We start from the raw sequence: 24,423 nt of genomic DNA, 5'->3' as shown, positions 1-24,423 counted from the left end.
GGTGCTCGAACTATAAATTTTACCCACCCAAAAACAAGCTCTTGACATTTATCTACGGAATATTTTGATTTAAAATAAACAAACCTTAAATTTAATTTTAATGTGACACTTTGTCTTCATGATTCTTAAAAATATCAGATCATACATTTCTTTTGACTACAACTGCACTGCAGGAAAAATGTTATAAGCGGCAGGATATTTTGATTGAGAATGAGCAGATTTTTTTCTTTTGACTTATGTGGTTCCCAAGTATCTGTCAATATAATTTTGATCAATTATCACCACAGCAGGTGGTCATCTTCCGCCTGAGAACGGGACACAACAGACTTAACCAGCATCTCCACAAGAAGTTGCATGTTGTGCCCTCCCCCATGTGTTCTTGTGGAGAAGCAGAGCAGGACACGGCCCACATCCTACGAGACTGCAGGAACCACCAGGTGCTGAGAGAGGAAATCTGGCCATTGCCGGAGTCCCTGCACAACAAGCTGTACGGGCCAGTGGCTGCGCTGCAGAGGACCACTAATTATATCTCAAGATCTGGACTCCAAGTGTGATCGGCGATCGAAAAGAAGAAGAAGATCAATTATTGCAAATGAAATAACTTTTGATGCATACCTGCATGTTTATGAATATTTTAATCATGTGGAAAAAAACCTCTTTTTTTTCAAGCTCAAATATCTAACCAGATACAGTTTTCTCATCTGCGAGACAAGATATTTTGCTTCAGTTCAGATCTTGCTTAAGGTTATGGCACACACATCTTAAAAGGAAGCTCTCTTGCACAATTCTTCTGCTGGGTACACACTCCATTACATGCAACACAAATGAATGCATGCAAAACTGATAAGAGAGATAAGAACTTTAACAAAATAAAAGCACAGAGAAGCACAGTTGTCCACCAAGTATTTTGCATCCACTTTCAATTCAAAGGTATAGTAACTGAGAATGCGGTTCAAAATTGCATACACACACAAGGATAATAATAGAAGTGCCCTCCTCTCTATAAATGCATATATATCTCACTGAAGATATGATACTGAACAACAACTTTAATGCATTGGCTAAGCAGCAGTATCTCAAATACAGTGGAACCTCCATTTTCAGACCCCCTGATTCAAGACTCCCCCCCCCCCCCCTCCTCCCCCCCCTCCTCCTCCCCCCCCCCTCCTCCTCCTCCCCCCCTCCTCCTCCCCCCCTTTCAAAACCATGCATTTACAGACTTTCTGTTTATAATCTCTGTAATTTTACCCCCCCCCCCCCCCCCACCCATTGGAAGACTCTCTTCCTTGAACGACCTGATTTTCTCAGATTTCTGGATGTCTGGGTACCTGCTCATTACCAGGGCTATTTTTAGCCTTTTTGGTGATGGGGTTGCTTCCCTTTAAAAATGTTAGACGGGTAAGCGTTTTCAGAACCTAGCATCTCAGACTGTGTCAATGCTATATGTGATTCGGAGTAAGAATATGTAATTTAATAAGGGGTTCCACAGTATAACCACACCATCACAACACTTTGCAGGCTGCCATATACTTGCAAGAAGCAAGCAGTCAGAATACATTAAGGTTTGTCTTGTCGGAAATGCTTCTCAGATATTCACAGCACCACTGCAGCACCTGGTATGTAAAGATTTCCCCAGTATAATCACAACAATTATCTGTCATGATATCAGAATACTTATGTGGTCTTCATCTCCACCGTGATAATATTGAAAACTACAGTAATGTGAGATTTGGACCATGTGATCAAAGCTTCATTTCGATGTCGTCGTGGAATTTTGGCATAACTCGATTCTTGGCGATTTTGATGTTTTTGTGCATCAATCAACCAAACAACCATCCAAACAAATGAGACACCTTAATTAAATCATTCTCCATGAGAAATATTCTCTTAAATACTATTGATAATACATGGTTTAACATTCTTTCATCTTAAATACGATTGACAATACATGATTTAACATTCTTTTGTGTTTCTATCCACAACAGGAACGAATATAAACACTATTTGTGACCCTCCACCACGAAATGAGTCGCATATGTCACCTCGCGCGGTTCTGCGCTGGGCTTAATAGAAGTCCGGGGGGTGTCTGGTAACAGTGTGAGGGTCACCTTAGTCACAGGCTTATAACTCAAACAGTTTTCGCTCTTTTCTAAAACGGTTTTCACCACTGGATAGAGCATAAAACACTCTTTAGGAAAATGTAAAAATATGAAAATCATGCAAAGGTGACATGCGACTCATACCGTCGTGGAGGGTCACATTTCATAATAAAGTTTTGTCTTTCTCTTGAAAAGCTGTCTGAAATGAGTTACGTCAAAATTCCACGACAATGTTGATTTTTCCCTGCTTTCTTTCGATGAGTTGCATCAGATCATCTATCTATTTCACTGTTCAAGTGGAACCAAGATTGCACACGATAACGTTGACAGCCCCAAACATTCAAGATTTTGGAGCTTGGTATCAAAACGTTCTCCTCAACTCTCTTTTTTTTTCTTTGATGAAAGCAGTAAGGCAATTGACTCAGTTACATTGCACTGTCTTTGAAGATCCATGATTGCACACATGTGAAACTCTGTGATGCCTGGCACAACGGCATCAGCTCCCATCAAATAAGAAGGTGAAGGACAAATGTGCCAAACGCAATCTTGTGGCTGAGGAAGTCCAGGTGATACCATTTGCTCAGCGTATGTTCCATTGTGTAACCCTGTGAAATAGAAACAAGAAAAAAGTTACACCTGTGTTTGAATTGTATCAGAACATTTTGAATCCAGCTAGGTGATACCATTTGCTCAGCGTATGTTCCATTGTGTAACCCTGTGAAATAGAAACAAGAAAAAAGTTACACCTGTGTTTGAATTGTATCAGAACATTTTGAATCCAGCTATAGGTGATACCATTTGCTCAGCGTATGTTCCATGGTGTAACCGTGTGCAAAACAAACAAAGAAAAAAGTCAGAGTTACATCTATGTTTGAATTGCATCAGGACATTTTGAATCCAGCTAGGTGATACCATTTGCTCAGCGTATGTTCCATGGTGTAACCGTGTGCAAAACAAACAAAGAAAAAAGTCAGAGTTACATCTATGTTTGAATTGCATCAGGACATTGAAGACCATGCACACAACTACAGTGGAGTCCAGCTATAATGAACCTGGGTATAACGAAATCCCGCTTTTAACGAACTGCCATTGATTTCCCGGCAGACAGCCTTCTATTTCTTACTTGTTACTTTCCGGCTACAACGAACCTTTTGAACTCATTTGCATAACGAACCCCTCTTATAACAAACACGTTTTCATCGCCCCAGAGCCGTTTTGTCTCTAAACGTCACAAGGCTACAACGAACTGATGTCAATAATTCTCTCCAAAGACAAAAATACACAAACACAAGTAAAAGTATACCGGTAACAAACGGTGGAAGAATGAAAATAAGCCGCACATCAAAGGAAGAATACAGAGAGGAAATATGTGTGCTCTGTGTGTGCCGGGAGATCAAAGGCAGGTCCATTGTGATGCCTTGACACTGACCTTCTTCCCAGGGGTCAATGACCCAGTTTTAGCTATGAGAGGTGGTTCCCCTGTCATATCTGAGAGAGGAAACACTTCCTGCACCAGGCTCAGTGACCGAGTTTAACCTATGGGGCGGTCTCTTTGATGTCTTGAGAGGAAACATGGCCAGGGTAGTACCTAGTAGCTGAAACATGCATTATCACAAGTTGTTTGACTGGTACTCAGGCGGTCTCTTTGATTTTTTTCGTATTTTGATACACTGAGGAGGAAAAAAGTCCCGCCTTATGACCCGGAAAATACGGTACATGCTTTTACACGACTTTTTAAATTTTACTTCTAAAATTACAGTAAAGTGAACATTTGAACTATGCCTCTCTATGGATTATATTATGAAGCTGTTGAAAACATGCAGAGATTGTACTCTCCAAGGAAAGATCGATGGGACGATCATTTGAAGGTGAGTGGGAAAATTTGTCTTGAGGCCATTTAGGGTTGAAAACTCTACAGCGAATTACTGATATAACGAACTAAAATGTATCTCCCTTGAGATTCGTTGTACCCGGACTCCACTGTATAAGTACCTCTGCAAAGCATGTTTTGCAAATTCAGCTTTCAGAACATTGCCTGTGCGGTCCCTATGGACCCAAGTCCATATTTTGCTGCAAAGCGTCGTGACCTTTGTCAAAAACCATTATGAAGATCGATGATTGCACACATGTGTAATTCTGCAGTCATAAAAAAAAGATAGAAGCATGCACACTCACACACACACACACACACACACACACACACACACACACACACACACACACACACACACACACACACACGCACACACACACACACACACACACACACACACACACCACTACTGTACCTTTTGAAGTCACTAATGTTTCTATACACACTGAAAGTCCGCAACAGTCAACAGTCAGATACAATCAACGGAACAACATGCATCCAAACAAACTATGTACAAATGAAACACCTTATCTTGGGGACTTTGCAACTTTTTGTTTGTTTGTTTGCTTAACGCCCAGCCGACCACGAAGGGCCATAACAGGGCGGTGCTGCTTTGACATATAACGTGCGCCACACACAAGACAGAAGTCGCAGCACAGGCTTCATGTCTCACCCAGTCACATTATTCTGACACCGGACCAACCAGTCCTAGCACTAACCCCATAATGCCAGACGCCAGGCGGAGCAGCCACTAGATAGCCAATTTTAAAGCCTTAGGTATGACCCGGCCGGGGTTCGAACCCACGACCTCCCGATCACGGGGCGGACGCCTTACCACTAGGCCAACCGTGCCGGTGACTTTGCAACTACAGTCAAACCTGTCTGTAACAACCACCCAAGGGACCAACAAAAAGTGGTTGTTACGGTCAAAGATGAATTATATACAAGAAAAACTCCCCCAAAAAAGAAATCACAACAGCAACCTGTTTCTGTAAATTCTGTATCAAATAAATTTTCGTCAGACATGCAGTCGCTGACTTGATCAGGATGGTAAGGATCAGTTAGGACTGATGGCACAATGATGTAAAACTTTTCTGATATCTTGTTGTGGGCAGCTAGGTGGCCGCTAATTCGAGAGAAGATTGCAAGGGCAGGTTTGACTGTACTTAGGGGTGTATGGGGTGTCTGAGGAGAGCTAACACCTTTGTAAACCTGGCAGCAGCTCCCCCTTTGAGGACAGACGGTCCTCACTCAACACTCGACTCTCACTTCTGGGTCCAAGAAAGCTGTTATGGATCACAGTGGCCACACCCCTGGCGGGCTAAACGAAGTGAGGGTCCGATGTGTTCTACTCATCGGTGGGCAGACCAAGCTGAACAGCAGTCGATCTAAGGGAGGGACCCCAAATAAACGTCCATGGCCGAAAGCCGAGGTGCAGAACCCATGCGGTGCCTAACTGCTGCACCACGTACCAAACGCTTTATGAAGCAAACGAGAAGAAGAAGAAGAAGAAGAAGACTGAACTGATAGACAGAAACATACCTGCTCCTCCTGTGAGCTGCTGTCAAACATCAAGCCCAGGTAGGCCAGGTGCAGCACAGACAGCAGGAAGAAGGTGGTGTTGGCCACAATTGTGCAGGGATGATACTGAAACACAACACCACCATTACCATGAGTTTATCTTTATCTGTCAGACATCAAAACAGTTACGCAATTGTAAAAAGTGTCCAAACTCAAAATACAAACGGTTTTGAAACCATCCAACAAACACAAAACAAGCAAACAAAAAACTCAATCAACATTAATAATTTATAGCCCAAAAGCACTTTAACAATACTAAAGGTAAAAATCAGCACACTTTCAAGAAAACAGTCATAGCATAATGACTGCTAGTTTTCTGTCCTTGATCTATCAGATTCATGAGCAGTAATGCGCGTCTGTCCGAAAAAAGAAAGAAAAAAAACACACAAAAAAACACATTGTTTTGAGCATGTGAAATGCAAAACACTCTGGTTCCCAGATTAATCAGTAAGCCCCTTATCTATTACCTGTAATTAGCTCTGTCACAAACGGCTTTCCAACAAATTTTAGCTCAAAATAAGGGCACATTTTAACATTATCAAGAAAGCAATACAGTGGAACCCACTGCCCTGACTGACTGACTGACTGACTGACTGACTATTAGGGTTTAACGTCCTCTTAGACCAACTGGTCTATAATGGGACAAGTATTGGTTATACGTTGAAGATAAGGTGTGATACTTTGACTCGAACAAGCCCTCTGTGGCTGTCTTCTTCGACACACCAGCATTGGGTTTGTCTCGTCAAAGTATCGAAATACGATCATGATAATCGGAGACGAGAGATATGATGCATGCGTGTCTTCGTGTTTTCCAAGCCCTGAGACTTTCGCTGTGAGCGTGGGATCTTTTTCGTGCGCATGTGTGCACACGGGGGTGTTCGGACACCGAAGAGAGTCTGCACAAAGTTGACTCCGAGAAATAAATCTCTCGCCCAACGTGGGGATCGAACCCACGCTGATAGCGACCAACTGGCTACAAAGCCAGCGCGCTACCAACTGGGCTACGTCCCCGCCCCCGCCTCCCCCCCCCCCCTTCCCTCAATTTAAGACTGAGTCCAAGACTGAGTCCCTCCATTTTTCAAGACCCTGTTGTTTAAGACTTTCTCCATTTTAAGACCTAGCTGATTTTGTGAAATTTGTGGAGGTCTAAAAGGAGGGTTCCTGGGACAGGCTGATCTTCCTTAACCCAGTGTGGGATTTTCAGTGGGGCGACCACCCCCAACCCAGCGCGTCCCCGGGTGGCGGATAGGGGAACGGTCTTCAGATATGGAGATCAGCCGCTTGCGGCCGCGGACCAAACTGGCGGTGTTTCCTACCAGGGCGGAGTGGGGTAGCAGGCGGCACTGCTACCCCCTTTGAAATGCTCCATTGTCCATTGACGGGACTCATCTAATGCGATTAAGGGCGCATTAAAACCCTAGCTCCGGGTGGGATCCTGGCAAATCCTCCCCCCTGTGCTCTCAGGGTAGGACGTACGGGCCATGAGCTAAGGGTGAGGTAACCCCGACAGAAAACCCCGAATGCTGAAGACGGAGGACCCGGGCCGCACGGCGCATTCTAGGTACACGCGCTTACGCAAATGATGACACAATCAACCAGCACAGATGAAGAATCACCAGTGCTGGACTGATCGTGTAACCTCTGCAAACGCCAAGAAGAAGAAGAAGAAAAGGAGGGTTCCACTGTCATACTGACCGGTGTGTAGGAATGTTTGCAGCCCTCCTTGCACCTTTTGGCCTGTATGCAGGCACTGAAAATTCTGGACAGCTTTTCTCTCAACACTGCAAAGTACAAGACACACAGGTCAGCAAATATTCCAACAGTTTCAGGCACGTGCAATGCACTGGCCGTGTGTAGTCTTCTTGGATGGGTGTATCCCCCAGCAAACTACCTTTACTTTTATATTTGCCATTACATCACACCTCTCCAAATGCTCTTCCCGCCCACAGCCATCCTGCAATTCTTCCTAATCAAAACAATGTAACATTCACTACCTCTCCTGTCACTCCACCTCCCAAACCTAATGTTTCACTGTACATGTATTTGCTATTGAATTTAACCTTCAGCCTTTTACTAAAAAAAAAAATAAATAAATAAAGAAGTAAAAAAGTAAATAAAATTAAAAAAATCAGCATATGTCTGGAAAAAGAAACATAATTATCATTGCAAACAGAAAAGAAAAAGTAGCCTGTGAAGGTAGTGTATATAACAGCTCAGATTTGTTTTACAACATATGCTGGTCGAAATCCCATGCACTCACCAAATTCAGCATAAGAGTAAAAGCCAAGTGAAAAGAGCACAGAAGCTAACTGGAAGTTCAGTCCCTGAAACATGAATGCAAGAAAAATTTACAAAACATGTACAAACACACACACACACAAGTGATGACTGCTAGCAGCACAGTTGCACTCTTTTTTGTTTTCATTTTTCTAATTCGTTATCACAGATACTGGATTCACTTTCCTAGCACACACCATTTACGTGCATTAAAACTTCTGATCTAAGAAGAAACACAACTTCTGATAATCCACTATAATTTCCAACAAAAAAGAAATCATGCGTTCTTCACACTACACTTACATGCAACAAAGAACTGGCAGCGTATGTACAGAGAACTGCAGCAAATGTTCCATATCGTCTGGCAGCTTTGAAAACATCTGAAAAGACAGAGAGTAAGTCTTTCAATGTAGAACCAAAGAATGTAAGAATTCAATCAATCAATCAATATGAGGCTTATATCGCGCGTATTCCGTGGGTACAGTTCTAAGCGCAGGGATTTAATTTTTTATTTTTTTTATTTTTATTTTATGCAATTTATATTGCGCACATATTCAAGGCGCAGGGATTTATTTATGCCGTGTGAGATGGATTTTTTTTACACAATACATCACGCATTCACATCGGCCAGCAGATCGCAGCCATTTCGGCGCATATCCTACTTTTCACAGCCTATTATTCCAAGTCACACGGGTATTTTGGTGGGACATTTTTATCTATGCCTATACAATTTTGCCAGGAAAGACCCTTTTGTCAATCGTAAGATCTTTAACGTGCACACCCCAATGTAGTGTACACATTGGGTAGAAGTAAACGAAAGAAATTGACACAAAAGAAGAATGAATGAAAAATTTAAAAAATAAGAAAAATTGGGACAGTCATAACAAACACGCATGCATCCACAGATACACACACTTACTCACGGGTACACACCCATACACTCTCTCTTTGATTGCATGTACATCAGTGATCGCCAGCCATTTTTTTCCAACAGTTTATTTACAATATATATATCGACCTGTCTCTTGCAAAAACGCCAAGAAAAACTAGTTAAACAAAATATCAACCAGTATGTATGACCTGTTTCCTATTTCATTTCTGTTATTTAAACATTTTGACCGGTAAAATATGATAAATGTCCACTCGACGCAATCCTTTTAAAAAAGGTTTCTATACTCACAAGTTTTCAGCCAGTAATGCATAGGCAGGTTCCAGTTAGTCACCACCTCCACAAGCGAACGTGGCAGTTCTATATTATGAGGCTTGGATACTGAGAGCGTCCTGAAATATATAGAGACAGTACAAGTCTTACTGTTACAAATACTTCAAAACTTAGAGGCCATGCATGCACATACCCTGCCAAACAAAATATGAAAATGATTCACTATCAGATTTTAACTAGGAAAAAAATAAAGAAGCCACACAGATTTTTGGCATAAATAACCAATGATCTACTTTCTTCCATTCTCATATTATGATATTTTTTTTACATCAGCTAAAGTCTTCTACAAGTTAAAATGAGAGACATTTTTCAGATTGTCAACAGTGCAGAAGCAAGCACACAGGTGATGCTTACCACTGTACATTCCCGTCTTCTTCTGACCAGCCAATGCCACTGAGAACAGCTGTCGTCTCAGACATAAAACTGACAAAGTAGTGGCTGAATCTGAATGATTGTGCATCTCTGTACGCCAGCAACCATCTGAAATCAAACCAAATAACAGACCGTAGACTACAAGAAAATTCAAGGATGTTATCGATGTATCCATGCAGTGCAATACTACGTTTTTTCAAATAAATAATTTCTAAAAGTGATTACCACCCTTGAATTGTTTCAACAACAGACCTGTGCACTCAAAATGCTCATCAGTAGTAAACAAACCAAATTTCAGTAGTTTTTAAAATGTTTCAGTAGTAACTGTAACGACAGTTCAAGACATAATTCTGCTCACAAAGCACACAAACTTTTTTTCTTTTCCATGTTTCACTTCAATCACAAGTTGCCAGGAAGACGCTGGACGAACTAAGTCCAAGAACAAAGACTCAATGCTGAGAACACGGTAAATCGGAAAACGTCTTTTCAGTGCAACGGCCAACTAATTGGTCAAAACATCTTAAAACAGAAAAAAAGTTTTTGAAAAAATTGTTTGAGTAAAACATCGGAATTTCCATTCAAAATCCGTAGCACCGTATTCTGCATATACAAATCAGAGAAATTACGGAGAAACCGTAGATGTGCACAGGTCGGTAACAATAATATGCACTCTCGACTACATTCAAAGATTTTATTATTTTCATTAATTATCTCCCCTCCCCCACCCCCCTCCACGAAAATCACATGCAGGATTGACACTTTCTGTCATTTACAATTGATATATATTCCCCAAACATTTGAAACAGAAGCCTCACAGGTAACTTACTCTGCTGAAAAACGGTTTACACTCTCTGATATGCACGGCAAAGGTACTCTAAAGCATTCTTGTCCATAACAATACCACTCCTCTTTTTGTTGTTGAAAATCCTCTTTTTTAATGCATCACACATACATCTTTGCAGAACCAAGGGGCATATGGCATCGCCTTTCAAATCCACAAAGATGACAAACGTTAAACGTGTGACTCACTTGGATGCGTGATCCAGAATGATCCAGTGTGTGAAACATGTGGAGTACAGGAGACAGACTACAGACAGGAGGCAGCTGCTGACACACTTTAGCAACCAGCCAAACGACTGCAACATAATCAAAATAAACATCGTTATCAGGAGCACCATGAATGCAAAACCGGTGCGTTGTCAAACAGTTATATTGAGGTTGTTTTGTTGCAATCAAAGGATTACTATCAGAAATAATCTATTCTATCCAACAAAACGACTCAGAAAACAAGATATTGTATGATAAATACATGGAACATAAAATACAAAACATTTACAAGCCCCAAGACCTTCTGATAAAAAAAACTTGACTAAATATAAAAACCATCATACTCAACAGACAAATAATATGATAAGATAAAATAAAAGATTTATAACTAAGCTTCAGTTGTAATGTTTTTCCTTGTTAGAAGAAAAACAACAAAACCAATATTAAACTGTATTTGACAGATTCTGCTCTTGTACCTCCACTCACACTGTGCTGAATACAGTGGAACCCCCATTTTAAGGCCTCAAAATAATCTAAGAAAATCAGATCTCAAAAAGGAGGGAGTCTTAAAATGGAGGTAATGAACAGAGGATCATACAAATCAAGGTCTTGAGATTGGGGGGGGGGGGGGGTGGGTGGTTGAGGGGGTGGGGGTGGAGGGGGGGTGGAGTTTGGAGGGGGGGGTGTCTTAAAAGGGGGTTCCACTGTATTGGTGACTTACCAGAGGCAGCTTCTCAGCCATCAGTGACTTGTGGTAGTCCTCGTACGACACCCACGGCCCAAATATGACGGTGCCCACGTGGAAGCTGTAGCCCATGAAGTCAAAGATGTTGGGTAGGTCGATGATGGCCCCACTCCCAAAGTCAAAGGCAAGGGAGATAATCTTCATGGACAGCACCATCTGCGCACCTTCACAAACAAATAAGAACCAAACACAGTCAAACATGTCTCTAATGACCATCTAAGGGACCAAACACAGTCAAACATGTCTCCAATGACCATCTAAGGGACCAACCAAAAGTGGTACAGTGAAACCTCCCTTGTTAAGACCTCCAAAAATCTGAGAAAATCAGGGAGTCTCAAAATGGGGGTACATTTATAAAGGTTATCAACAGAAAGTCTAAGAAAGCAGGGTCTTAAAATGGAGGAAGTCTTAAATTGGGGGGTCCTAAAAAGGGGGTCACACTGTAGTTATAAACAGGTGGTCGCAATAGAAAGGTGAATTATATAGAAGAAAAATATGTCTGGGATCCTTGGGACTTATAGTTGTAGTGGGCAGAGGTGGTTGCTGTAAAAGATAGAGAATTAACTAAGGTTCAGGTGTACAGTCGAACCTGTCTAAAATGACCACACATATAAACTGGTGGTTGCCATGGAAAGGTGAATTATGTAGAAAAAAAATCGTCAGGGATCTTTCAGAGTGTTAGTCGTGGGCAGGTGGTCAAAATCCAGAGGTGGCTGCAAGGGCAGGTTTGAGTGTATATAATTAGTAGTCATTTTGATCAGCCCCACAGCAACATGACTGTCCAAAACAACAACGTTTCAACAACTGTTCTTACAAGCTTGGTTTTAGTCCAGATATTCTACAAATCAAAACGAATGCACCCTTCCAATCTCTGCTCTCAGTTGGTGCGACATATTACCTCTTATCTGATGCCAAGTTGTGGGTTCCACCAGCCAAAGTTCACTGTAAAGGACAATTTTTTTTTAAACAATTTCGAACATGATTTCTTCAAACTCTTCTATAACATTATGGGTTATTTATAAGTGCTAAATGTGAAATACAAAGGATTGTGAACATTGACAGATGTGGTGAACATCTTGAAATAAACATACTGCTGGTGCTGAATGTAATAGAAGATAACCTAGTAAAATTCTCCACGCCCTTAGCAGAACATGCATGTTAATTATTGCTGCTTGAATCACATCAGTATGCGCAAGCTACTATGCTTTAACACTTGTAGTGTAATTATTAAAATTTAAGAAAACCCAATAACAATCTGAAACTTTTGATATACGTGACCCAAATTGCTAAATACTTTTATCATACATAGGTGAATACCATGTTTCTTTCTGTATGAATTACAACTTATAAACAAAAGAAGAATATCCAGAAAAACTTAACAAACTTAATTACCACATCATAACCACCTTAAACCAGTTCACGCTATTTCCACAGATCATAGCATGTTTGTCATCACTCATGCAGTAACTAATATGAAGATAATGCATGCAGATATGCACATATACACCTCTGTATGTGCACACATACAAACAAACACAAACAAACACAAACACACTATCGGCGGCACACACACACTCACACAAACCCTCACCAAAACACAGCATACGCAGCAATCAGAGCAGTTGTAGCTGGGCCACTCATTCGGCGCCCTCCAGGTGCCAGCAATACCAGGAAGAGGTAAGTCAGGGCACAGCAGACCACCAGGTAGATCAGCGCCAGACGGAACAGCGTGTGAAGAACCATGACTCCAAACACTGAGCTGGCAAAGTGGACCATCCACTCTGGTACGCCCCCTTCCCCTTCCTTAGCGCCTGAAATCAACAGACACGTATGTGTGCACAACTTTGAACGCTTAAAGGGTAAGTTTTCCCTAACTCACATTTTCAGTATGTGTGCACAACTCTGAACTGGGAACATTTCTCTTAACTCACATTTTTAGTATTTGTCCACAACTTTGAATGCTTTAAAGTAAAGTTTTCCCCAACTGACACTTTCAGGAAAAATTAGGTTTGTTATAAAAAACAAAATGATAAAAACTTGACTGTAATTTCTACTAAATTAGAGTTGTATAGAAAAATGAACGAGCAGAAAAGTGAAGGAAAAATGCATACATGCACGCATGCACTCAAACCAAGCAACAGCCCTTTCTCTTAACAGTGCTAGGAAAAGCAGGTGCCTACAAACACACATATATGTATAAGTTACAGCTCCATCCATCCATGGTATCACCTGATATTTTGTCGAAACTTGGTCAATGAATATGATAGCCTCGAGTGACGTCATTATATTCTTTCACCCCGTCATGACAAAATATCACGCGATACCATGGATGGACGGAGCTGTAACGTATATATGGCATGACCAAAGTAAAGAGAATTTGTCATGGGATGTGGCAACAAATCATTGGAAATTCACCATGGGCAATCAACCCAAGCCTAGAAGTTGTAGAACTATATTTTGTTTCAGTCTTGGCAAGGCCAGTTTTGTCCAGTTCCGGAAAAGACATCATGAATTCATTCACCCTGCCGAGACAAAAAAACCAATTCCATGGATGAAAACATATAAGCTTATTATCCCGTGACGCATCAAAGCTAGATTTTGTTTTGAAATGTCATTACAACGTACAGATAACTTATAACGACATAATCGCCTTCACAAGACAGGAATAACGCACACTTTGTTTTTCGTCTGCTACAAATCTAGTCTTGTTGGTTGACGGAGAGAATAAAGCTTCAATCGTACCTTCATCAACAGGAATAAATGCTCAATCCGCTGTCAGTTCGCAACTGAACCTTGTTTTTTTCTTTAACTTTTTGGTTAACATTGAAACGGCAATCCAAAAGAGTGTTTCAGCTGTTTCAAGACACAGGCTTAGCTCCTTCTTTTGAGTTGCTTTTCAGTATAAAATGACACCGGAAACGAACAAATTGTCGCGTATACTGTCGTCACAAAAAGACGTCATGACAAAGTTACACGCAAAGCGAAAGAGACTTTGACGTCATTTACTTTTGTTTGGAATTTTCCGTCTGTTCCTAGCTTGTCAGTGAAGACCTGACGTGAGTAAGCTTACCCTTTGCAGCTGTGAAATAATCAGTCTTGTGTCTCGGTCGTGTAGGTACAGAGTTTGCTTCTGCAATCATTGTGTTCGTGTTGATGACCGCTTCATAAGATTTCCATTTTCTTGTTTCTGCAGCTGCGCAAGTTATTTTGCCTAGGTCATGGCCGAACTTTAGGCCTACGGAGAAATATCGCTGGATATTTTCTCCCTAGATTAACAGAGACAAAGAAGGGAAGTCATGCTGTATATGAGCTCAAGCCCCCACCCCCCTACCCCCCCCCCCCCCAACCCACCCCCACTTACTCTTTCAATGTACAGGCGGGTCAGAATCATGGTCATTCATGCATCAAACAAGCACACACAGGGACACACTCTTTCAACCCACCCCCACTTACTCTTTCAATGTTCAGGGTCAGAATCATAGTCATTCATGCATCTCAAACAAGCACACACAGGCCAGGGATCCGACACACTCTTTCAACCCACCCCCACTTACTCTTTCAATGTTCAGGGTCAGAATCATAGTCATTCATGCATCAAACAAGCACACACAGTACAGGGACACACTCTTTCAACACAACTCACTTGCTCTGCGTAGCTGTGCGACAATCCTGAAGATGAAAGACATGACGAGAACAGAAAACAGGCCCTGTACCATCTGCAGTGATGTGGGCACAATGCAGTTCTCTAGCATCTCCGACGCTGAGATGCGGTCGTACTCCAGCGGCCCCGGAGCCTGCTGGCCTTGGCGATAGTTCTCCAGCCACTCAGCCATCTCCGGCGTCATTTCATCCTCGTCAAAGTAGTCAAACATGTTCTCTCCTCCCTCGTCCATGTCGTCAAAGTAGTCCTCACCATAATCCATTCTGAAAGACGTACAAAAACACACATCATTTCAAGAAAAAGAAAACGTGAATGACTTTTCTGGTTGTGAGAATTATGTTAACAGCAGTTTACCAGAACTGCTAGTAGTAAGCACAGAATACACACAGACAACTCCATCATTAAATTGTCACAAAACCAACATTGTTACAAGTAAAATGTTATATGAAGTCTTATATCGCGCGCGTATCTCCAGACTCGGACTCAAGGGCAGGGATCTATTAATGCCGTGTGAGATGGAATTTTGTTACACAATACATCACGCATTCACATCGACCAGCAGATCGCAGCCATTTCGGCGCATATCCTACTTTTCACAGCCTATTATTCCAAGTCACACGGGTATTTTGGTGGACAGTTTTTAACTATGCCTATACAATTTTGACAGGAAAGACCCTTTTGTCAATCGTGGGATCTTTAACGTGCACACCCCAATGTAGTGTACACGAAGGGACCTCGGTTTTTTGTCTCATCCGAAAGACTAGCACTTGAACCCACCACCTATAGGTTAGGAAAGGGGGGAGAAAATTGCTAACGCCCTGACCCAGGGTTGAACTCACAACCTCTTGCTTCCGAAAATGATGCTAAGCTGTATAAAAGCTAGTGCTGCATTGCACATATTTCTTTTTCAGATTGGAACTTTATACTCACACATTACCGCAATGTAAGAGCAAAATCTCAACCTTATAACATACTCTGCAAAGATCAGAAGAAACAAGTCGCGTAAGGCGAAAATACAATATTTAGTCAAGTAGCTGTCGAACTCACAGAATGAAACTGAACGCAATGCCATTTTTCAGCAAGACCGTATACTCGTAGCATCGTCAGTCCACCGCTCATGGCAAAGGCAGTGAAATTGACAAGAAGAGCGGGGTAGTAGTTGCGCTAAGAAGGATAGCACGCTTTTCTGTACCTCTCTTTGTTTTAACTTTCTGAGCGTGTTTTTAATCCAAACATATCATATCTATATGTTTTTGGAATCAGGAACCGACAAGGAATAAGATGAAAGTGTTTTTAAAATTGATTTCGACAATTTAATTTTGATAATAATTTTTATATATTTAATTTTCAGAGCTTGTTTTTAATCCGAATATAACATATTTATATGTTTTTGGAATCAGCAAATGATGGAGAATAAGATAAACGTAAATTTGGATCGTTTTATAAATTTTTATTTTTTTTTACAATTTTCAAATTTTTAATGACCAAAGTCATTAATTAATTTTTAAGCCACCAAGCTGAAATGCAATACCGAAGTCCGGGCTTCGTCGAAGATTACTTGACCAAAATTTCAACCAATTTGGTTGAAAAATGAGGGCGTGACAGTGCCGCCTCAACTTTCACGAAAAGCCGGATATGACGTCATCAAAGACATTTATCAAAAAAATGAAAAAAACGTTCGGGGATTTCATACCCAGGAACTCTCATGTCAAATTTCATAAAGATCGGTCCAGTAGTTTAGTCTGAATCGCTCTACACACACACACACACACACACACACACACACACACAGACAGACAGACACACACACATACACCACGACCCTCGTTTCGATTCCCCCTCGATGTTAAAATATTTAGTCAAAACTTGACTAAATATAAAAACAACAACCTCAAAGCATTCAAACTGTAAAAGCACTCACCATGTTCTGTCCCCTTAGTTTTCTACACCTTTCATTTTCTAGATCACAAAAGCCAGAGTAGCAGTGATAATTATGTACACCACTAGCAGCTATACACTGTCTGATACCAATTTTGCAGCCAACATACTGACAGAGGGTATAATGTAACCATGGTAACAAACAAAGCGAGCAGTGGCAGTGCATGACAGGCCAGATATACTCAACTGTCCAGACATTAACACTTTAGCAATGCCTGTCCTGTCAGTTCATTAACAACAGAGGAAGTTCAGTTTAGTGCCTAATACTAATATGCGTGGCTGTTAATTGTTGTTATTTATTTGAATACATTTTTATGAAAAAAAAACCCAAAAAAAACCCAACCTAGTATGCGTGGCAGTGGAACTGATATAAATGGCAGCAGTCTTAATTCAATACGTGTTACGTACACCCTAGAAGGTGTAATATTAAAGGCACAGTAAGCCTCCCGTAAACCATCACAGATACGGTCAGGCTTTTACACACAGTACAAACACCCTTTCATTTAAACACTCACCAATTGAGAACATCCTAGGTGCCCTCCGTAAAGAGCGAACAATTTTCAAAGAATTTATTTTTGCGTGGTTTATCTTACCCCTGAGCCATCGTGAACCCGTGTGATCCAGTTTCCCTTTTTCACAATGTAGTCATCAGTTAGTCATTTGAATGCGACTCGATGTGAGCTTATCTACAATAGCACGTTTTTATGCACGAAACAAACGGCTGTGGTTCACAAGAACTTTAGCGATGGCTTTTGACTGTTGAGAGGAATGGCGATAATTATGCCGCATAAACCGTCGTCTGCTACGACCCTTGCGTGACCCTGCTTCCGGGCTTTTCTTTTTTCAAACTTTCACAACTTCGAATTGCACTGATCTTGTCTTGATTTTATGATTAAAGAATGTTTTGTGTAACAAGCTGTCAATTTATTATTTAGATTTTAAAAGTTAGGTCTAGCGCAAAAACGCACCACGGTCCAAAAACATTCTGATAATCATCGATCCACGGCTATCGCCAGTTTAAGGGAAGTAACTCATTTTTGACCTGAGTTCAGGATGGGTCCAAAAAGTTTTGGAGACAATCTGCAAAATTAATTCTTTAAAAATTGCTCGCTCTTTACGCAGGGCACCTAGGATGTTCCCGTTTGGTGAGCGTTCAAATGGAAGGGTGTCTGTGTGTAAAAGCCTGACAGTATCTGTGATGGTTTACGGGAGGCTTACTGTCCGGGCGTGATTTCCGGGATATTCATAACAGCCGTCCAGCACCAAAACGAGGCGCCATTGTTGTTAAGGGCCAAGTCCACGAAAATAAATTCTTTGAAAATTTCTCACGCTCGACAGAAAGCAGCCAGGATGTTCCCGTTCGGTGAGCGTTTAAATGGAAGTATGCTTGTACTGTATGTAGACGCTCGGGGAGCTCTGTGATGGTTTACGGGAGGCTTACTGTGCCTTTAAATCCTTTGCAGTTTTGATGTTTTTCAGACCATTCGAGCTAATTCTACTTTTAACAGTTATCAAAACATCTGTGCAGTTCTCACAAAAAGTGTGCACAGCAAGCATTTAATTATGAATACAGTGGACACCTCATCCCCATCCCTTTTTAAGAACTCGAAAACTCTGGGAAAATAATTCGGTCTGAAAAAGGACTCAATAATAAAGTGGGGGTAAATTTCCAATTTGAAAACACTTGTTCCAACAACACTACGGATAGTTCCTTAGTATAGAGTCTGGGGATGTGAGATGTGCATGATGTGTTGTTTGAATCTGACAGTGAATGAGTGATTGTATGATTTTTGTATACATGTATTGTTGTCACGCGCTTTGAACTTCTGATAAGGCGCTTTATAAATGCCCGTTATCCCCGAGTACGCCAGTACAAGGGTCCAGCAGACTTTAATTGTGTGTGTGTCTGTCTGTGTGTCTCGACTTAACAGCTTATTGCTGGGAAACTACTGGGCGCAGTTCGTTCAAAAGTTGATACACTAACTTGATAATAGGTCCGATTGATCGTATTAAAACTTCATAACGTTACCTGGGACCTAAATGCGAAATAAACCACAAAAAAACGACTTGGTGGTGGGAGGAATTCGCGGTGCAACAGCCAGCCAGGCAGTCTGATAGAACGGTGCAAGGTCTTGGCAAACCAAGACTATACCATACTCGTAGCAAAGCCGCCGAATGGTACCGTAAACCAAGAATAGTGACGTTAGAAAATAGAATGTCGTCTTTTGATTTGGAACGTGACGTGTTTTAGAATGGAGATGTGGTAGTGTGTGTGTGTGTGTGTGTGTGTGTGTGTGTGTGTGTGTGAGAGAGAGAGAGGGAGAAAGAGAAGGAGTGAGGGAGAGAGAGTGTGTGTGTGTGTGTGTGTGTGTGTGTGTGTGTGTGTGAATGTCTGAAGAGTACTCGGGTCCAGCGCGAGCGTTTTTTAAATTATTATTATTATTATTATTATTATTATTATTATTATAAATTTACAAATAGGTTGTGAACCGATCACAGTCCCCGAAAGTAGTGTAAAACAAGAGGCGAAGCCTTCCAGGCTCACGTAAGAAATCCGACAAACAGTAACACAAACTCAATCACTACGTCACACATACACACACACAGTAAGCATAGGTGACACGGTGCAAGAGTGCCAGACACTAGATCTAGATCTGTCTGTCTGTAGCCTACTTACGGGGACACGACTGCCAGATGGCCAGATCGACACTGCGCTTTCGACAGCGCTTCCTCGCGCAGACACTGGAAACACGCTGTGCAGACTAACCTGTAGGAAATCTCCTTTGGTATCTTCTTTATCTATTTTTCTGGAGCTACGATACCAAACAATGTGAAATCATGAGTCGTCTTCTCCGAATCAGCGAACTGCAGCTCGGTGATAACTGTATCTATACCACAATCCTTCACGCGATCTGACCTAACCTTGACCCCTGACCTGGTCTACATACCACACACAACACAAACCAGTCACCTGTTTTTACCCCCCCCCCCCCCCCAAAACCCCCCCACCACCCGTTTTCTTTGGATACAGTACACTTTATACGTGCCGACGAATTGTTGATCATTGCTTCAATACTTTGAAGCTGTTGCTTGAATAATAACCAGGTAAAATTAGTATTACAGTGTTCAGTCAAATGTTAAAGTTTCTACCACAGACATACATACATACGCACGCACGCACAGACAGACAAAAGTTAGCATCGCATAGGCTACACTTACGTGAGCCAAAAAGGGGGGAAGTCTTAAATCAGGCGGACTTAAGAGTAGAATTCCAATGTGCAGTAGTAACACTTCTGTACTTTTGATTTATACCTGGGACTTTATTCCTCTCTGCCCTCACAACAGTGATATATACGGTCAGCGTGTGAAAGTAGCAGTAGTTGTCAGGTTCACTGCCTCTACCATATGTTCAGTGACAGGTGCCATCGTTTTCACGTGAAGACAAAGATCTGCACAAACAAGAAACAGTATCATGAGAAATGTGAAATAAAACTGATAAACTAGCTACTAATTCTACTGCATTTAAGTTTTATTTGGAGTGAAATGTCTCCCTAGTACACTGCCGTGGATGCATTATGATGAACTGAACAACTGGGGATGCAACATTGATTCAACACACAGACATAAACCCACACAGACTTTATTTGTTGTGAACGAGACATGAGTTAACACAGAGTACAATGAAAGTTATGACGACAGATGAAAGGATTCTGACGGGCGTAAATCGCCCAGTGGATAAGACAGCGGCCTCCCATGCGGAAGGTTTAATGTTTGATCTCAGACGCACCTGGTGGGTTCAAGGGTCAGGAAACTTTTCAGATCTCCCAGGTCAACTTACGTGCAGACCTGCTTATGCTTTATCCCTCTTTGAGAGTACGTACATCGTAACATGCAAGCACAAGATCAAGTGCTCACAGAAAAGATCCTGTAAAGTTAAACCATGTAAGCGAGTTCAGTGGGTTAAGAATTACACGAAAATACCAAGCATGAATGCCCCGTAATCGGCAAAAGGCTGCCTAAATGGTCACACACTTATAAACAACATTTTGCAAAAAAACAGGAGTGTATGTGGGAGTTTCAGCAAAAAAATGCAGCTCTAAAAAAAAATCAAATCACAAAAAAACAGGTTTGATTAGCGCAATGTGGCAGGTTGCAGCATAAGAAATTTTCCAATATAATGAAAGTCACAACACAGCAACCATGGCATATCATTTATGGCTCATGAAGTGTCAAGACTCAATGTAGGTTTTCAATCACCAGCCTATCAATGCCATAATAAAAACAGCTGGCGTTATTTTTAAATCCAGGATCATTCTCTCGTCTAGCTAACTTGCAAGCTGATGAAATATATATATATATACTCCTTCAACATGTACTTGTTTTAATTACCAAAAGACTTCTTTAGACGTACTGTACATTTAAACAAGATCCTTGAATCCTAAAACACAGATTTCTATTAAACTGTCTTATATCCATAACATTCTATGACAATTAACCTAGCTGAAGTAATTTGATAACTGTGCACGTCCATATAAATACTGGGTAATGGCTAGGGGAAATGAACACTTTGAAAAAAAGTGTAAATTAAATCAAACTTAAAGTTAAACAGGCTTGTCCACATACAAAAGACCTGTTTTCAATCAGATATTCCAAAGACAAACAAGAAGGGCAAAGCCCATACGACTCACATGCTTGACCTTGACCTTTACATGACCTTCAGGGTCAAGGTCAAATAACTAAACCTAGCAATGACATACACTAAGAACTGCTTTACACATTTTTCCTACCAAAATACATGTGACCTTGATCCAAGGTCAAGGTCATCTAAGGTCATGCAACACAAAGCTGTTAATTCAAGACATAGGAAGTACAATGGTGCTTATTGGCTCTTTCTACCATGAGATATGGTCACTTTTAGTAGTTCACTACCTTATTTTGGTCACATTTCATAAGGGTCAAAGTGACCTTGACCTTGATCATATGTGACCAAATGTGTCTCATGATGAAAGCATAACATGTGCCCCACATAATTTTTAAGTTTGAAACAGTTATCTTCCATAGTTCAGGGTCAAGGTCACTTCAAAATATGTATACAATCCAACTTTGAAGAGCTCCTGTGACCTTGACCTTGAAGCAAGGTAAACCAAACTGGTATCAAAAGATGGGGCTTACTTTGCCCTATATATCATATGTATCATATGTAGGTGAGGTATTCAATCTCAAAAACTTCAGAGAAAATGGGAAAAATGTGAAAAATAGCTGTTTTTTAGACAACATTTATGGCCCCTGCGACCTTGACCTTGAAGCAAGGTCAAGATGCTATGTATGTTTTTTGGGGCCTTGTCATCATACACCATCTTGCCAAATTTGGTACTGATAGACTGAATAGTGTCCAAGAAATATCCAACGTTAAAGTTTTCCGGACGGACGGACGGACGACTCGGGTGAGTACATAGACTCACTTTTGCTTCGCATGTGAGTCAAAAATGGATGGTTCTCGAGCATCTACATCATCACAACACATTGACAAGTTGGTGGGGTCGACTGCATGTTGTCAGTTAGTGTGCTTTGTGTACATTACAGAAGGAAACGAAACCAATTGAGATAGGAAAATCGTCTGCGTTTATCGCCGATCATTGATATTTTTGAAAGATCTATATTGCTCAATGAATTAAGTAAGTTATAATCCAACATACAAAATGATGTTGTTGCTGTAAAGTGTGCTCGTTAGAAATTTAGACGATTAATTCACCCTGAAGCGTTTATGAAAACGAAAGTAACTTACAACAAGGCTTTTTTCAATTCCATCTAAATCTGAAATAACTGTTATGTTATTTTCTGTGTTTTTATTAAAAAAATGTGTCCTAACCTAAAATCATGTGCCCCAACAAATGATCTTTGGTGTTTCTGACAAAAACAACAGTGCATAGAAGTGAGAAGCTTTGTTATATGTCCCACTTTCAAGCGCCAATTTGAAGCCATAATGCTTCGATAAACAAAAATATAAAAAAAATTCACGAACACAACTTATTTTGCAAACACGTTTTATTTCGTCAGACAAACTTAAGTTGTCATACATCACATGAAACCATCAACTGAGTACAAGGTTTTGCAAGAACAAGTTTATAGACCAGCAAAGTTAGTCACTCACTGATTTTGTAACTGCATGTTACCCAGTATCATGGATGTGCACAGCTGCAGCCATCACACATACATTTCAATGATAGAATGAGATGTTTGCCTTAATTCACAAAATCAATATCATATAACAAACTACAGCAAACAATGTCAAGCATGGGTCACGCAAACACACACACACACACACACACACACACACACACACAAATCAATAAACATACTTTATATGCTGCTATAAATCTAGTACCCCTCGCCCCGTTTCGGCAGCTGCTGGCCATACAATTGCTGAATAAGTGTGACCAACACAGACAAGGCAGCTGTTGCAAATTAAGGGAAACAATACATATGATATATATTCTAAATGAAGCAATGAATCTCTCGGTTTCCTTAATCACACATCACCTCATGGTCTTTGTATACCATTTTTTCAGTTAAATACATAAATATTATATATCTCGGGTGTATGACTAGTCACTATATATGATAAAAATTAAAAGATTTCAAAGCTGCGGCTTAACATTTTAATTGACACACCATATAATCACAGGAAATCTACAGTCACTAGCAGGGATGTCGTTAGGCGTCGGACATCGGACATATAACGATGAAAATCCCCAAATGTCCGATTCACATTGCCGCATGTTGGTCAGATGTCCTATCGTTTTAGCCTGAGCGTGCTCATTGTCCGATATGTACTCCATTCCTTCGGACAGCGCGATATTCGTTAATTTTCATTTCAAGATACAAATCTTCTTAATTTTTTCTTTAGTGTACTCAGAGAATGTACATGTATACAATGTCTCTGGTGTACTCTAATTAAAGTGTATGGCTTTGGCTTTCAAATTTGGATTTAATATATAGCTTGAGAACATGGTGGCTTAAGACTTAGGGACGCATACACATACTTTTGTGTGCACACAATTTCACAAATTTACACACACGAGAGAGAGAGAGAGAGAGAGAGAGAGAGAGAGAGAGAGAGAGAGAGAGAGAGAGAGAGAGAGAGAGAGAGAGAGAGAGAGAGAGAGAGAGAGAGTCGGTACTCGTCGAACAATACTCACTGCACAGGATAAGACGCTGCATGCATACAGCACACCAAAGCAACATGAACGCTCTTTCAAGCAAAATCAACGATGACGACAATCAATGAGAGCGCTATCAGTTCAATAAAACATGTTCTAAGCCACGCGTCAATCTCCGATTGCAATCCTGACAGTGTTAGGCTGGAGTAGCTTCCCCTGAAAATATGTAAGTTAGCTCCCCTGAGTCGTTTCGCTTTTGGTTTTCAACACTGTTTCTCGTGTGCTTCACTGAGTTTTTAACCATGCTTGACTGAAGTCTGCGCTGTTGATAACTGGACGTGTAAGCCCACTTGAGGGATTTGCGTCCGCTGTGTTGTGTCAGGAACGTTTTTTGACTGTGTCCCCAGGGTGTATCTGGACTGGGTGGCCGAGTGGTAATGCACTTTTG

At 41.0% G+C, this 24,423-nt stretch overlaps 1 protein-coding gene across 2 annotated transcripts; it reads right to left on the bottom strand.

Annotated features, from left to right (window-relative positions):
* Window positions 1–1,275: 1,275 nt before the first annotated feature.
* Window positions 1,276–24,165, bottom strand: LOC138964900 (protein-serine O-palmitoleoyltransferase porcupine-like). Of its 2 annotated transcripts, none has more exons than XM_070336970.1 (14): window positions 24,015–24,165; window positions 20,128–20,264; window positions 14,860–15,140; window positions 12,808–13,027; window positions 12,115–12,158; window positions 11,193–11,380; window positions 10,454–10,560; window positions 9,407–9,532; window positions 9,011–9,111; window positions 8,134–8,210; window positions 7,814–7,877; window positions 7,249–7,334; window positions 5,515–5,619; window positions 1,276–2,704 (listed from the first exon to the last, which is right to left on the bottom strand). In XM_070336970.1, exons 3-14 carry the CDS (start codon window positions 15,137–15,139, stop codon window positions 2,606–2,608), a joined length of 1,497 nt encoding a protein of 498 aa, XP_070193071.1. In that variant the 5' UTR covers window position 15,140; window positions 20,128–20,264; window positions 24,015–24,165; the 3' UTR covers window positions 1,276–2,605. The 2 variants fall into 2 exon arrangements, with proteins under 2 accessions (XP_070193071.1, XP_070193072.1); XM_070336971.1 differs by lacking the exon at window positions 1,276–2,704 and adding an exon at window positions 2,720–2,814.
* Between the last annotated feature and the right edge of the window lie 258 nt (window positions 24,166–24,423).

This window comes from Littorina saxatilis, linkage group LG4, assembly GCF_037325665.1.
Source record: "Littorina saxatilis isolate snail1 linkage group LG4, US_GU_Lsax_2.0, whole genome shotgun sequence".
NCBI classification, from domain to species: Eukaryota; Metazoa; Mollusca; class Gastropoda; order Littorinimorpha; family Littorinidae; genus Littorina; species Littorina saxatilis.
This window is presented reverse-complemented; position numbering and strand designations above follow the sequence as displayed.

What these genes read in the sequence shown, in the direction of transcription:
- LOC138964900 (XM_070336970.1), bottom strand. Translation starts at nt 15,139, where the DNA reads ATGGATTATGGTGAGGACTACTTTGACGACATGGACGAGGGAGGAGAG. An exon ending in ATTCTGGATCACGCATCCAA is followed by an intron (nt 9,533 to 10,453) that starts GTGAGTCACACG and finishes GTTTGATTTCAG; the next exon opens with ATGGTTGCTGGCGTACAGAG. An exon ending in GCATTACTGGCTGAAAACTT is followed by an intron (nt 8,211 to 9,010) that starts GTGAGTATAGAA and finishes CTGTCTTTTCAG; the next exon opens with ATGTTTTCAAAGCTGCCAGA.